The 12,054-nt window shown below is 48.4% G+C and overlaps 1 protein-coding gene across 1 annotated transcript in view; it reads left to right on the plus strand.

Moving 5' to 3' along the window:
- FBXO42 (F-box protein 42) overlaps window positions 1-12,054 on the plus strand; it is a 31,064-nt gene that overhangs the window by 5,039 nt on the left and 13,971 nt on the right. The window contains 1 exon segment of the mRNA XM_010183560.1: window positions 4,469-4,603. Coding sequence (XP_010181862.1) covers window positions 4,469-4,603 — 135 coding nt within the window.

The following is a 12,054-nucleotide window of genomic DNA, read 5'->3' on the forward strand; positions in this document are numbered from 1 at the left end:
TGTGCCAGAAATATTGATCCTTTGATGGAGGAGTGACTAATTTTAAATACTGGTTATTTTTTTCCGTGTAGTCTAGGGAGCATGGCACCATCATGATGAGTGATTAAAGCAATTTCATGGGTTTACCCTGAGAGGGAAGGGAGAGGTAAAAGCTGGAATGCTGTTTGTTTTACAGGATGGGCTGCTTTTTTTACCAGAGCTACAGCTCTTTGTATTGCCCAGCTTTGCGCAATGTACCGCTGCCTTTCGGCTGGACTGCAAGGAGCAGGAAAATAACATCTTAGAGAATAAAGGGATAGATGTGAGACTATTTTTTTGTTTTTCCCCATGAAGATGTGGAGGCAGTTGCAGAGCTGAGCTTTCCAAGGTCTGGTGCATATTTTTTTTCCACTGTGCTGCAATTCACAGCGTATTTTGTGTAAAACCTGTGCCAGGCAGCTCCAGGTACAGCAGGATGCTCCTGGGAACACCATCACCAAGGGCTGCCAGCCCCTTTTTCTCAGCCAAGGGCTGCGTAGCAGTGGGATTTCAATAGCCAAGCTGACTTTTACTCCCCTCTCTCCAACAGGGAATACAACCTTTGAACTTGGACGGGTTACTTTATTTGATACACTCCAAGTTTAAAAAGTCAGTGCCCTTTAATTCTTGCAAAGAGCATGTGTTTGCATTCAGTTTTTCCTTCCTAGCTGATCTTTATTTTGGTTATCTCGTGCTCTGGGTGGAAGTTACTGATGCTTTGCAGTTCAATACAGAGGGGGAATGGGAACACGTTCAAAACAAGCTGGCGCTGCGGTCTGCTTGGGTATCGCCATCTTCAAACAGCAGAAGTATTTATTCTCTTCATTTCCAATTACAAAGATACACCACCTCCATGACACTGAAACTCTGGAGGACACTGGATTTTACTGGGGATTTAAAAAAAAAAGACCAAACAACTAAAAATCCATCTAGTGCTTAACAACTAAAAGTCCATCCAGTGTTTTCCATCCAAAAAAGAGCTAAAGACACTGGGAACTTGCACCTCCTCCCCTGATTTATTCTGCACCTTTGCAAGGCCGGTATAAACTGGACTTTTCACATGTGTTTTGGTTTCTTTTTTTCCCTGTTTTGTTTTCCCCAACTGATCTGTCTTCGGCTTCAGAGCTTTAAATGGCTTGCTAAGAAGAAGTAGAAAAACGCGGTTTAAATTCTTCTGGTTTAGGATTAAAATACACACCGTGCGGACGTCATGGTGCCTGCCTGCCTGGCCTGGTTTTTCAATCCAAATAGAGAAGAAGAATGCTGCCACCTCCCCTCAGCAACAATAAATGAGCTGTGCTGTGGGGTGAAAGCCGCGTTTGCCAAGGGTTTGGCATGGGGAGGAGGTAAGAGGCTCTCAACCTGTCATGGTTTAGGTAGGGATTAGATTTCTAGAGGAACTGAAACTCTGAAGAAAGGTTAAGTAGAAAAACCACAGCATTGCTTTGCACCAGGTTTTCGTTGCACGCACTTAGGGTGGCTGGTGCCTTCCCAGGTGGAGGTGACATTGCAGTCTATGAGGGGTCTTACCACGTAAAAACAGTGTAGGGTTGAATCTTAAGGAAGAAAGCTATAAACATGCTCTTAATCATTATTTCTTCCTTGATTGCATCCCAGGTAAAACCACCACCCTGCTGTTTATCCATCCTCCACCCCAGACAGAGCTCTGGAGCGATGTGCCGTGCAGTTTTGGCAAGATGTGGGTTGAGATGAGGACAGCTGGGTTGCACACAGGGATGTCATGTGGCTGCAGATGGGGCAGAGCTGGGTGGTCCCCCATTCCCCTCCTGCATCCCACGTCCCCATCTTCCCCATTGCTGCTGTGTGGTCAGCGAAGTGCCCTGGACTCGTCACTAAAAGCCAAGGGCACGAGGGCCGCTGGCTTTTCAGGAGGGGATCTGCATGACAAGCCCCAGGTCACACAATGGGACCCTCAAAGGCCACCAGGCATCATCGCATCCCCTGCTGAGCCATGGTATTGTCTGCAGGAGCTTGAATATGTGTTGTTTACAGCATGGAGATCCATTCAGAGCAGCGAGATGGATATCAGTGGCATATGTACGGGTGGGCTGCATTAAAGGGCTCTGTCAGGCTGGAAATGCCTCTGGCCTGCAGAACTGGGACTGCAGGGTTGGATCACTGGAAACCAGGCACCTCCTTGTACTGGGCTAGAGTGGAGCTGGGAGTGAGGACTTCTCATAGGGATTTGCTCTGAGTTGTTTTCTCTTGCTGCCTGAAATAGGTTGGCAGCCCTTCACTCCAATTTATCAGGTGTTTTTTTAATCTCATTGCTGCTTTTTCAAAAGAAAAAAGCGTTAACGTGAGTATGAGCTCTGGAGCAGCCCCGTGTCCTGCCAGGTCAGCTCATCTGACTCCGTTTTTATTTTTTGGCTGGTGAACAGCTGTACAACATGTGATGGAGAGAGAGGGAAGGAGCGGTGCAACTCGCACCCCTGCCACGCGTCTCTCTCCACTTGTGCTTTGGCACGGAACAAATATCGGTGCTTTTTATCAAAGCTGCTGTGCTTACATGCTAATCCTGCATCTCCTCGCTTCCCTTGAGCTGCTTCTTTACGATGGCGCATGGTCCTCAGCCTGGAGACACTTCTGCGTGATCACAAGGGCTCCTCGCCTCCCTCTTGGACCCGGGGCCAGATGCTGCCCAAGCCCACTTGAACTTTGACTTTCCCCTCCTGCTGTTCACATTGGGCAATAATTCACTTGTCATCGCGGGGTGATGACTCCTGCTCCCTCCCAACCCTGGCTGGTACCCTCCAGTGTTCCCAGAGCATAAAACACTGCGGTTTTCACATGTGCTGGTGTATGTGTGCGTGGATATGATTTACCATGGCATTCTCCTCCCCTAGACTTGGTAATAAACACTTGAGAAGGTTGCTGGGGAGGCCTTGCTTGTGTTGGGAGGGTTGATAATATTTTTATAACTATTTTGAGGGCGCTTTTGTGTGAAGTTGGGCTTTACAGAGAGATGCTTCGGTTTTGAGCGGGATTCAGGCAGCAAGTCCTCTTTGAGATGAGCAGCAGGGGGATGTGGCCCCTTTTTGGAAGGAAATTAGGTACTTCTGGCTTTTATCTAAATACAGCCAAGCAGTAGTTATCCAGGTTGGAGCCTGCTGCTCCCCTGGCTGGTGCCAAGGACTGCATGCAAGATTTGGTGTTTTGGGACCATCCCTACGTGTGCTGCTGAGTTCCTGGTGTCTGGAGACCACTATATACATCCTGGGAGATGCAGTTAACAGAGCAGCACCCTGACAGATCAGGGCTTCAGAAAGAAGCTTGTCCTTGCTGCCAGCCACACCGTACCCTTTACCAAAGCTCTGGGGTAAGAATTTTATGGAAAACCCAAGAATTGAGCTATTTCAGGCTCTTTGGGTAAGGGCAGGGTTGAATTTCAAGCACATTGCAGCGGAGCAGGCAGCACTCGGCTGTTGGGAGGGTGCAGATGCAGAAGCTGCTGCCCGATCGCCCAGCCCAGGAGCTGAAGTCGCTTCCTCCCTCAGTTCTCGCTTGCGAATTTAGGAGCTCCCGTGAGTTTGTCTACCAAAGCTGCCGATGAGCTTGCTCTTACAGTGTTGCCATCAGACACTGCCCTGCAGGGATCTTGAGAAGGTGACAGGAAGGGGTTGTCCTATGAAGTTAATGGGGGAAATGCAGAAATTGGGAGATCCTCTCTGAAATTGCAGGGGTTTGACTTTCTGAACACATTTCAATCTTGCTCATCCTCTGAGGCAGAGGAGCTGAGTGAGTCCTGTCTGCTCTGTCTTATGTTTAATTCACTTCTTGTCAGAGTTGCCTGGGTACCATGGGATGCTCACTGCCAAATGAGCAGATTTCTTTTTTTTGTTGCAGAGTTTGGTCTGGGGCCAAAAGCTCTTTTATTTCCCTGGGTTTCTCAGAGGGGTTGTCAAGCATCGTGTTCCCTCCCCGTTCCCCTTCTCGCTGCCTAATCCTTTCCCAATGGGACCGAAGGGGATGCTCGGGTAAGATCTGGGTGTATCAGCAGAGCTTTTCTGTGATGAGATGGGGTGAAATGCTGTCAGCTTTGGAAAAAGAGAAAGAGCGACCAGGTTTAGGTACACGGGCTGGTTTCATAGTCTAATTTGGCAACCCTGTAAACCATACAAACTAGCTTAGGGAAGGTAAGTGTGCTGAGTGTGTTAATCGTAGCTAATCTAATTAACTGCAAGCTGCTAAGGCAGCTTTCTTTGCACTTTCAGGAGCAGCTCTGCTTGAGGGGATAATCATTTCGGGACGTTCTTGCTGGAGGCTTACACCGGGCAGGGATACCCCAAAGCTGGGTTTATTGAAGTCAGGGCAGCCTGTCTGCTTTTCTCCTGTCTGAAACTTAGGGGAAAAGGAAAATTATCTTTTTTTCACCCAAAAACGTGAGGGTCAGAACCTTGGCTAAACTGTGTGTGTGTTGTTTTCCTAGGTGCGTGTTACTACGATGCCAACCAGTCGATGTACGTGTTCGGTGGCTGCACACAGAGCAGCTGTAACGCCGCCTTCAACGACCTCTGGAGACTCGACCTGAACAGCAAGGAGTGGATCCGGCCCCTGGCATCAGGTGAGGGGTGGCAGATATGCACCTCTCTGCCCCCAATTTGTCCAAACGCACTATGTCCCCAGGGCTGGCTGCTCTGAGTCTGTATTTCCCCACATGTTTTATCATTAACTGACTGGTTTTCAGGTTATATTGGGGTTTTTTGCTTCAGATCATGCATCTTCTTGGACTTGCAGCGCTGCACTGGGTTGTTTCTCTTTGGAGCAGCTGGTTCATGTCATGCAGGATCAGTGACGCAGTCGTGAGAGCTTGTATTGATAAGAGTGGTTGTCCCAGAGCTGAGGTTTTATTTTTTTAATAACTTTGGTAGCTGCCACTTCAGGTATTTTGAGGAGTGGAGGAGACGTGCCCGTGCGGGCTACTCGCAGAGAGCAGGAGAGTGTGGGAAAACAGGTACGTTCCTGCAGTCCATGCACTCTGAGCAGGGCAGGAAAATGCCACAGATTATTTCCCACACTGTTTTTTTTTGTTCTCAAAATGTCACACACGGCACGCTTGTTTTCCTTATATTTCTGAATTTGACTAAAATAACTTGGAGAAAAGCAGAACTGGGGAAGCTCTTTGGGGGCGGGGGAAGCCAGTATTAAATTAGCCATTTCAGCAGAAGCTTTACATTTAATGGAGAGTAGGAAGAAGAAAAGAAGCTCAGCATCCACCAAGCACGCCTTGCTGACTTGCCTGCATGCAGACTCCTTCTGACCCTGCTTCGTGTGCTCTAAGTGTTGTGGATTACTCAGTTATTGTTTGAAGTCTTATTTTCTTGTCAGATGCTCTTTCTTATGTGAAGTCCTGAAGTCCTCCAAAATCCAGATGCTTCCGCGTACTGTTGTTATCTGGGGATTGGTTGTATGTCACTTTGAAATGTTAATGCGTAACCTGGTGCTCGTGACAGCTCACTGGTTATCCGTCTATGCAACCCTTGATATTTTTATTTGGTTTTTGTCTGCTCCTCCACTGTATGATGCTGACAGGTGAGAATTAAGCAGTCACGAACTTAAAACGGAGGAAGAAGACAAACCACAGTCTACCCATATGTGGAAACCGGCTCTCGCTCTTCCTTCTTCCCTGCTCAGGGGTGGAGAGGAGGCCGTGGGTAGCATAAACAGGATACCGGGCGATGCAGACCTCTGCTCTGACCCAGGACATTTATTCTTGCAGCCCAGCGAGTTCTTCCGTCAGGTTGAATGTGGGGCATGACTCGCAGTCGCGTTAACAGCTCCGGCCGCCGGCACCCAGCTCTGCTCAGTCACCCTCTTGGTATTTCGCAAAGTCAAATTCCCACTGCCTTACTAACAAAATAACACTTTTAAAAGAACGAGTCCTGTGGGAATATGTGTCAGAGTGAAGTCCCATGGGAAGATCCCCCGAGGAAATATTTCTGCATGCTGTCATGAGCGCGTGTAGCGAGATGGGATCGCAACTGAAACTTGGGGCAGTCTCGGCGAACAGAGAGCGCTCTTGTTCCCCGGTCTTCAGAGGAGATGAGTCACCCCACACTGGTGCCAGTGGTGGTTTCTTACACATAGCTGTGGGTTTTTTTCGGTGCCTTTAACCAAAGGGTTGGCACCCGCTGCCTGGGAAAGAATAGTGACTGGAGGGGGCAAAAGCCAAGAGCTTTGAAACTCCGGAGTCAGACGTAAATAAGGCAGGAGGGATTTTTTTTTTAACATGAAAAGCTGACGTTGGTTGGTTAACACTTGGTGTGTAGGCAAATTGCTCCTGGAGGTTGATGAGGAGTTCCCACCTCTGGCCCTACAGACTCTATAGGGTAGAGTTTGCTTTTCCACCCTATTTTCGCAGCCATTGCTTGCTCGGAGATCACACTCGACTTGCAGGAACGGGAACACGGTGCCAGGGCCACACTAATGCCTTGGACAGGGTGAGCTGGAACAGCTTCATCCCGTTCCCCTCTCCGAAGGGCTTTTCCAGGAGAAAACACCCGTTGTTGTTGTTGTTGTTGTTGTTGTTCATACCTGTTTTCATTTGGCTTTTCTTACTCGCAGGCATTAGATGACATCAGAGCTGGGTAATTCATCTAAGAGTAAATATTTAGCCTTCAAAGAAAAAATTGGCTCGAGTTTCTTTAGTCCCGGAGATGGAGGAGGGAGATAATTGCTTCCAAAAACCCTAATTTTTGAGGTTTCAAAGTATTTTTTTTGCTTAGATCTAAAACAATGGCATTGACTTATTAGGCTGGAGCAGAACAGGAGAGTTAATGCCTGGCTTTTATGTAGTGTTTTTTTTTTACTGGTGGGGCTTAATGCTCTACAAAGGAGGGGAAGGCAGCAGGATCTCTATTTTAGGAACAGAAATGCCTCTCAACTCTTCTCCCTCAAGCTCTTCTGGCCACTTTGGAGCTACTTTCCACCTCCTTCACTCCCACATTTTGCTGGAGCTGGAGGGGAGGGATAATTAATGATTATGTGGGCAGCCGGCGATGTTATCCCAGGGTAGGTGGTCCCTGGGAGGCAGGCGCCTTTCGCCATGTGTAGGGGATGCTTTCTTTGCCTTTATTTGCATAATTAATCTGGGTACTTTGACTTTTAGCCTATCTACACAGAGGGAAACCTGCTGGAGGACTGGAGGTGGTTTGTGCTGGAGTCTGTTTATCCAGCTAGAGGCGAGGATTCGTCTCGGCTCCTCGGTAACTCAAGCTGCAGCATGCTGCGAGGGCGCAGGCAGGATGACTTTGGTGGCCACAGACCTCTGGTGCTCCCTAGAAACAAGCTCTTGCACAGCCGAAATGGCCAGTAAAGAAACCAAAACCCATTGGGAATGGAGACTCCCAATGGGTGATGCAGGGGTTCCTGTGGTGAGGGTTTTGGCGTGGGTTTGCTGACACCAGGAGTTGAATAACTCGGGATTCAGCCTTGGATCTGCTGCAGCGGTGGCAGGGAAGGCTTGTCCTGTTTCCGTGCAGGGCTGTGAGACGGTTTTGATGTGATCCCTTCAATCTCTGTTCCATGAAAACTGCTGACAGGTCCTGGGAGAGGCAGCCTCAGCCATCAGCACTGACCCGGGCCCTTCTCTATCGTCTGTCTCTCCTGTTCGTGACATCCTCGGGCTGCAGCGGATGCTTTATAGGCAGAATCAGGAGCGTATCCCCAGGCAGCTATCCTTCTGGGCTGCCTGTGCTATTTCAGACTCTGTTTCTGCAGACTTTCTCTCTTCCTGTGTTTGTTTATATTCCTCAGGAGCCCTGCACTTGGCCTCTGCCTGCCAGAACCCTGCACTAAACTGGGAAATACCTTTTTTAAATCAGAGAGAAAAATGACAGTAGTTTTGCCCATGCTCCCAAGGCCTTATGGGACAGAAGTGGAAAGCTTTTCTTTTTGAAACTGGACCTTTTGCTTATAAAGTAAGGAATGACGATATAAAGCCCAGGTCTTTTCAGGGAGAGGAACTTTATCTGAAGTCCTATGAGGTCTGTGCATCCTCCTGTTTCTGCTTTATCCACAGCCAATCACGATCCACCCCTTTGCTACCATCTTCTTTACAGCTACCTGGGATGAGAAGAGAGCCGGGAAGACCCTGGTTTTCCCTTAATGCCGTGTGTTTTCCAAATGCCGGACCATGCTGTCCCACTCTGACATCAGGGGAGTTCAGGAGACTGATGGTTCCACTTTTCCTGTTTGCTGCGAAAAGGCTTGCAGCTGGCCCCATGTCCACTGTGGAGGTAAAGCTCCCCAGAACTTACTTTCTGGTGGTTTTGTCTCCCTGTAGTCATGCTGCATTCGCTTTTGCTGGGGAGATAGGAATTGTTCTTGAGACTTCAGGATAAAAAACAGGCTTGGAGGCAAAATTCATTTATTAGATGCTCTGATCCTCTCTGTCCATGTTCACAGCATCAAGATGTAGCCACAGCAGAGCAGCTGATCCTCCCTGCTTTAGCCTGAAAATGAGTAGAGACCTGAAGTCAGCCTGAAGTTTACACTTAAAACCTCCTGGGTAGCCTTAACCCAGCACAGTAAGTGTGCAAAAAACCCTCTCCCACCTCAGTTTCTCTTGGCTCTGTTCTTCCCCCAGGTCCCCTCCATGCTTTGAGTGGGAGCTGCTGGAGTTTGAGGATCAGGTTTTGAGGGGAAGGTGCCTTTGATGGTGTTGTGTCAACAAAGCTGAACAGCCCAGAGGAGGTAGGAGAGGCTCTGCTGTCACCTGCCCCAGGTGGTGCTATCAGATGTGGTCCCCATGCAGTGGGAGGCTTTCTGGACTGAAAGAAACCCACCCGTTAGTCATCGAGAGCAAGCGGAGCGGTTTGCTCTGTGCAAAAGCCTTGCCTCAAGCTAAAACAAAAACAAGCTGTGTTTTCATCATCTCCTTCTAGAAAACTGTGGTAAGTTTTCAAAACAGTCGGTGGAGTTTCATAATGTTGGTCCTGATCTGGGGTGAGCTGCCTTGTTCTGAGCCTGCTCACTGATGGGACCTTTTTGGAGCTGAAAGGGGACGTGAGCCACAGTGAAGGACAGGACTTCCCAAGGACGGGATGTGGTTGTGCAGCTGAGATCCAGCAGACATCCAGACCTCCACGTCTGCAAATCAGTGCAACTCTTTCACACATGGCGTAAATAACGCGCAGGACACATGGCTGCAGGGCAGTCCAAGAGGTCACTGGGGTTTCTGAAGAATAAACAGTTGTTAGAGTAGTGGAAACCACCTCCTGTTTGGATTTAAAGTCCACCGTGTCCACGGTCTGTGCAGATTGTGCAGTCCTGGGTTGTGTTTTGCATCTTCTTCTTTCTGAATAGCTGTAACCAGCTGAGACTCGTTGCTGAAATCCTCAGCCCTGACCCTGTATTGCAATTCCTCTGTTCCTGCTGCAGAGTTGCTTGGCTTGCAGTAACGTAGGGAGCAATCTAAGGCACATCCTTGCTTTTGAGGATTAAAAAACCCACAAAACTCTGACCTGACCCTGCCGATAGCTTCTCTAGAGCAGAGTTTCTCAGCCTGTGGACATCTGCCGGTCCCCGAGACACCATTTTGGAGATGTTTCTTAGCAAAACAAACACATTCCCACGTACACAAGGAAGGAAACCAGGAGAAGCAGGTTTTGAAAATGAACTTTCAACATTTAGCTCGACTCATTTCCACTCACAGGCCTCGAGGGGAGGGCTGCAAAATAGTCTCGGTGGACCTGTGTGTGTCTGAACTCGGCGCGGTGTTGAACGTCCCTTTTTAATTGAAGGCACGCCTAACTTTTTATTAAAAATTTGGGATCACCTTGAGCACACTGAAGCCATGTTGTAGCTGCTGGCCTCCTGGGAAACGAGGAAAGGAGTGAAAAGCTGATGGCTGGCACAGAATAACGTCTCTAATTATGGCCACAGCTGCTGGCTGCGGGTGTCTGATACTTCAAAGTAGAACAGGTTAATGAAACCGATGGAAATCCCTCGCAATATCTGCGGTGTCTTTCTGCTGTTGTATTGAACAAAGCCTGCAAGAGAGGAGAGCTTTCTCCAGCTCTTTTCCTGATCTGATATGTTTCTTCCTCATTGTCTTTTGAGTTCAGCAGCAGTAGGGTGTGTTTGTGCCTTCGCAGAGCTAAAACTTTCCACATTATCATCGAAAAATCCCTGCCTTTCCCACTGCCATCAAATTGCTCTTTGAACCTTCAAGCCTGGAGTGACTCGACCCCATTGGAAACTCTGCCTTCATTCTGGTGCGTCTGCTGCCTGACCGGAGCTTGCTTATCACGCAGCTGATTTCTGCGCTTTTCAAACAAAAACACACGTTTCTGGGTTTTGTTCGTCCCATTCTTTGGGGTGGACGCTGTCACAGCATGGGTTGCTTGGAGTTGCTTTCTCCAATTAAATATATTGAGTTTTTTCCGCTTCTTTTGAGCTCACAGGTTTAAAAGGAGATGAGTAACCAGGAGCAAAGTGGTGGTAGCCTTTGATAGCCGTATCCTTCAGCCTGGTATTCTCCCATCGGTCTGGGAGTGATGACGAGCACTGAAGGATGAAGCCTTTGTGAAATTTAAGCTGTGGTGCAGAAATAAAGGCAAAGTGCATCTATTGAAGAAAAATGCTGATAACTAGAGAAATCTAGCTGGAGGTACATCTAGAAATGCTGTAAAGCACGCCAAGGTCGTCCCATTGCAGATATGCAGGGCAGTAGCCCACTGCTCCCAGGTGAAAACCTCACTTGGATGTCACCTTAAACACTTTGTGTTGCAAAACACGACTTTGCAGGGAGCACACAGGCAGCTGGGTTTGCATTTGGAAATGGCAAGCTATGCCTTGCTTTCCAAAGGAAGCAACATCCTTGAACGTAGAGTTTAAACTTCATTTCTGCCTGTCCAGAGAGCAAGCCCAGAGCTTGTTTGGCAGGCTTGGAGCTGCAGCTCCGTGGAGCTCGGGTGTTTCTGGTGCCTTTCAGTCCCTTGGTTAGTCTGTGTGAGGCAGGCAGGATGCTAATTTGCTCCTTTCTTCACTTGGGTGGTTTTGAAAAATGTCTCTAATTAAATTTGCATTACTAAATATGAAATATTTTAAGGGCAAGGGATGAAAAATCAGCAGGTGAAGGTTGGTTTGGTTTTTTTGCTTGGGTTTTTTTTCCCCAAAAGCTGTGACACCTCACTGGGAAAGCATTGTTTGTGCATGGAGGGCTGCTTTCCAGGAGATTAATCCATTGCTGTTTGGGTGCAATAGGATTGCTCTGTGGCAGTGATTTGATGCCTTATCTGAATGGGTTTAGGTTGCAACCTGCATCTCCTCTCCCTTTGATTTGCCAGGCCCTGTCCTCTGTTCCCATGGCCTCTCTTGCTGTTTGTGTTTCACCTCTGACATCTTTTCATCATCTGGATCCGTTGTCTTCCGAATCGCGCTCATCCAGCACCGCTTGTGTGTGGGACGGCTCTTGCCCCTGGGGACGGACACCCTGCCACGACAGCAGCATCGCATGAGTTATGCCAGGGACGCAGAGGTAGAATACTCATGCAAATAGGGTGTGTGATCTGCTGTTTGCAAAGCTCTATCCTGCAGACACCTTCACTGAACCAGCCAGGAAAAGCCAAAAGACTTCCTGTCTTCTTCCTGGGGTCCATACAGCTCTTGGAGAGGTTTTCTGCATGGGAATCTGCTCCCTACAACAAAAAAAGGCATCTGTGTGGAGAGAGCTGTTACTTAAATATATTTTACCAGGGTAAAAAATAACCTGCACCTCCTATTCTTGAGCACTGTGTCTGAAACTACCTCACTGCGTGGGTTTTTCCATCCCTCCCTGCCCCTTGCGCCAGCTGGCATTGAGTAAATTATCCTTATCAATGCACTTGAGCCAGCTTCCCATAGCATTTCTGGTTGCTCCCAGTATCTGCAGAGGTCATTAAGTCACCCTGTAACTTCATTCCTTTCTTACAGGTTATGGGGATTTGTTCAGCAAATAAAATAGGGAGTGACTGGTCCTAACCTTGTCCGCAGGGGCACTGAGATGCCGCAGGAATGTGGTGCCGGAGGTGG

This window comes from Mesitornis unicolor, unplaced genomic scaffold, assembly GCF_000695765.1.
Source record: "Mesitornis unicolor isolate BGI_N332 unplaced genomic scaffold, ASM69576v1 scaffold3494, whole genome shotgun sequence".
NCBI classification, from domain to species: domain Eukaryota; kingdom Metazoa; phylum Chordata; class Aves; order Mesitornithiformes; family Mesitornithidae; genus Mesitornis; species Mesitornis unicolor.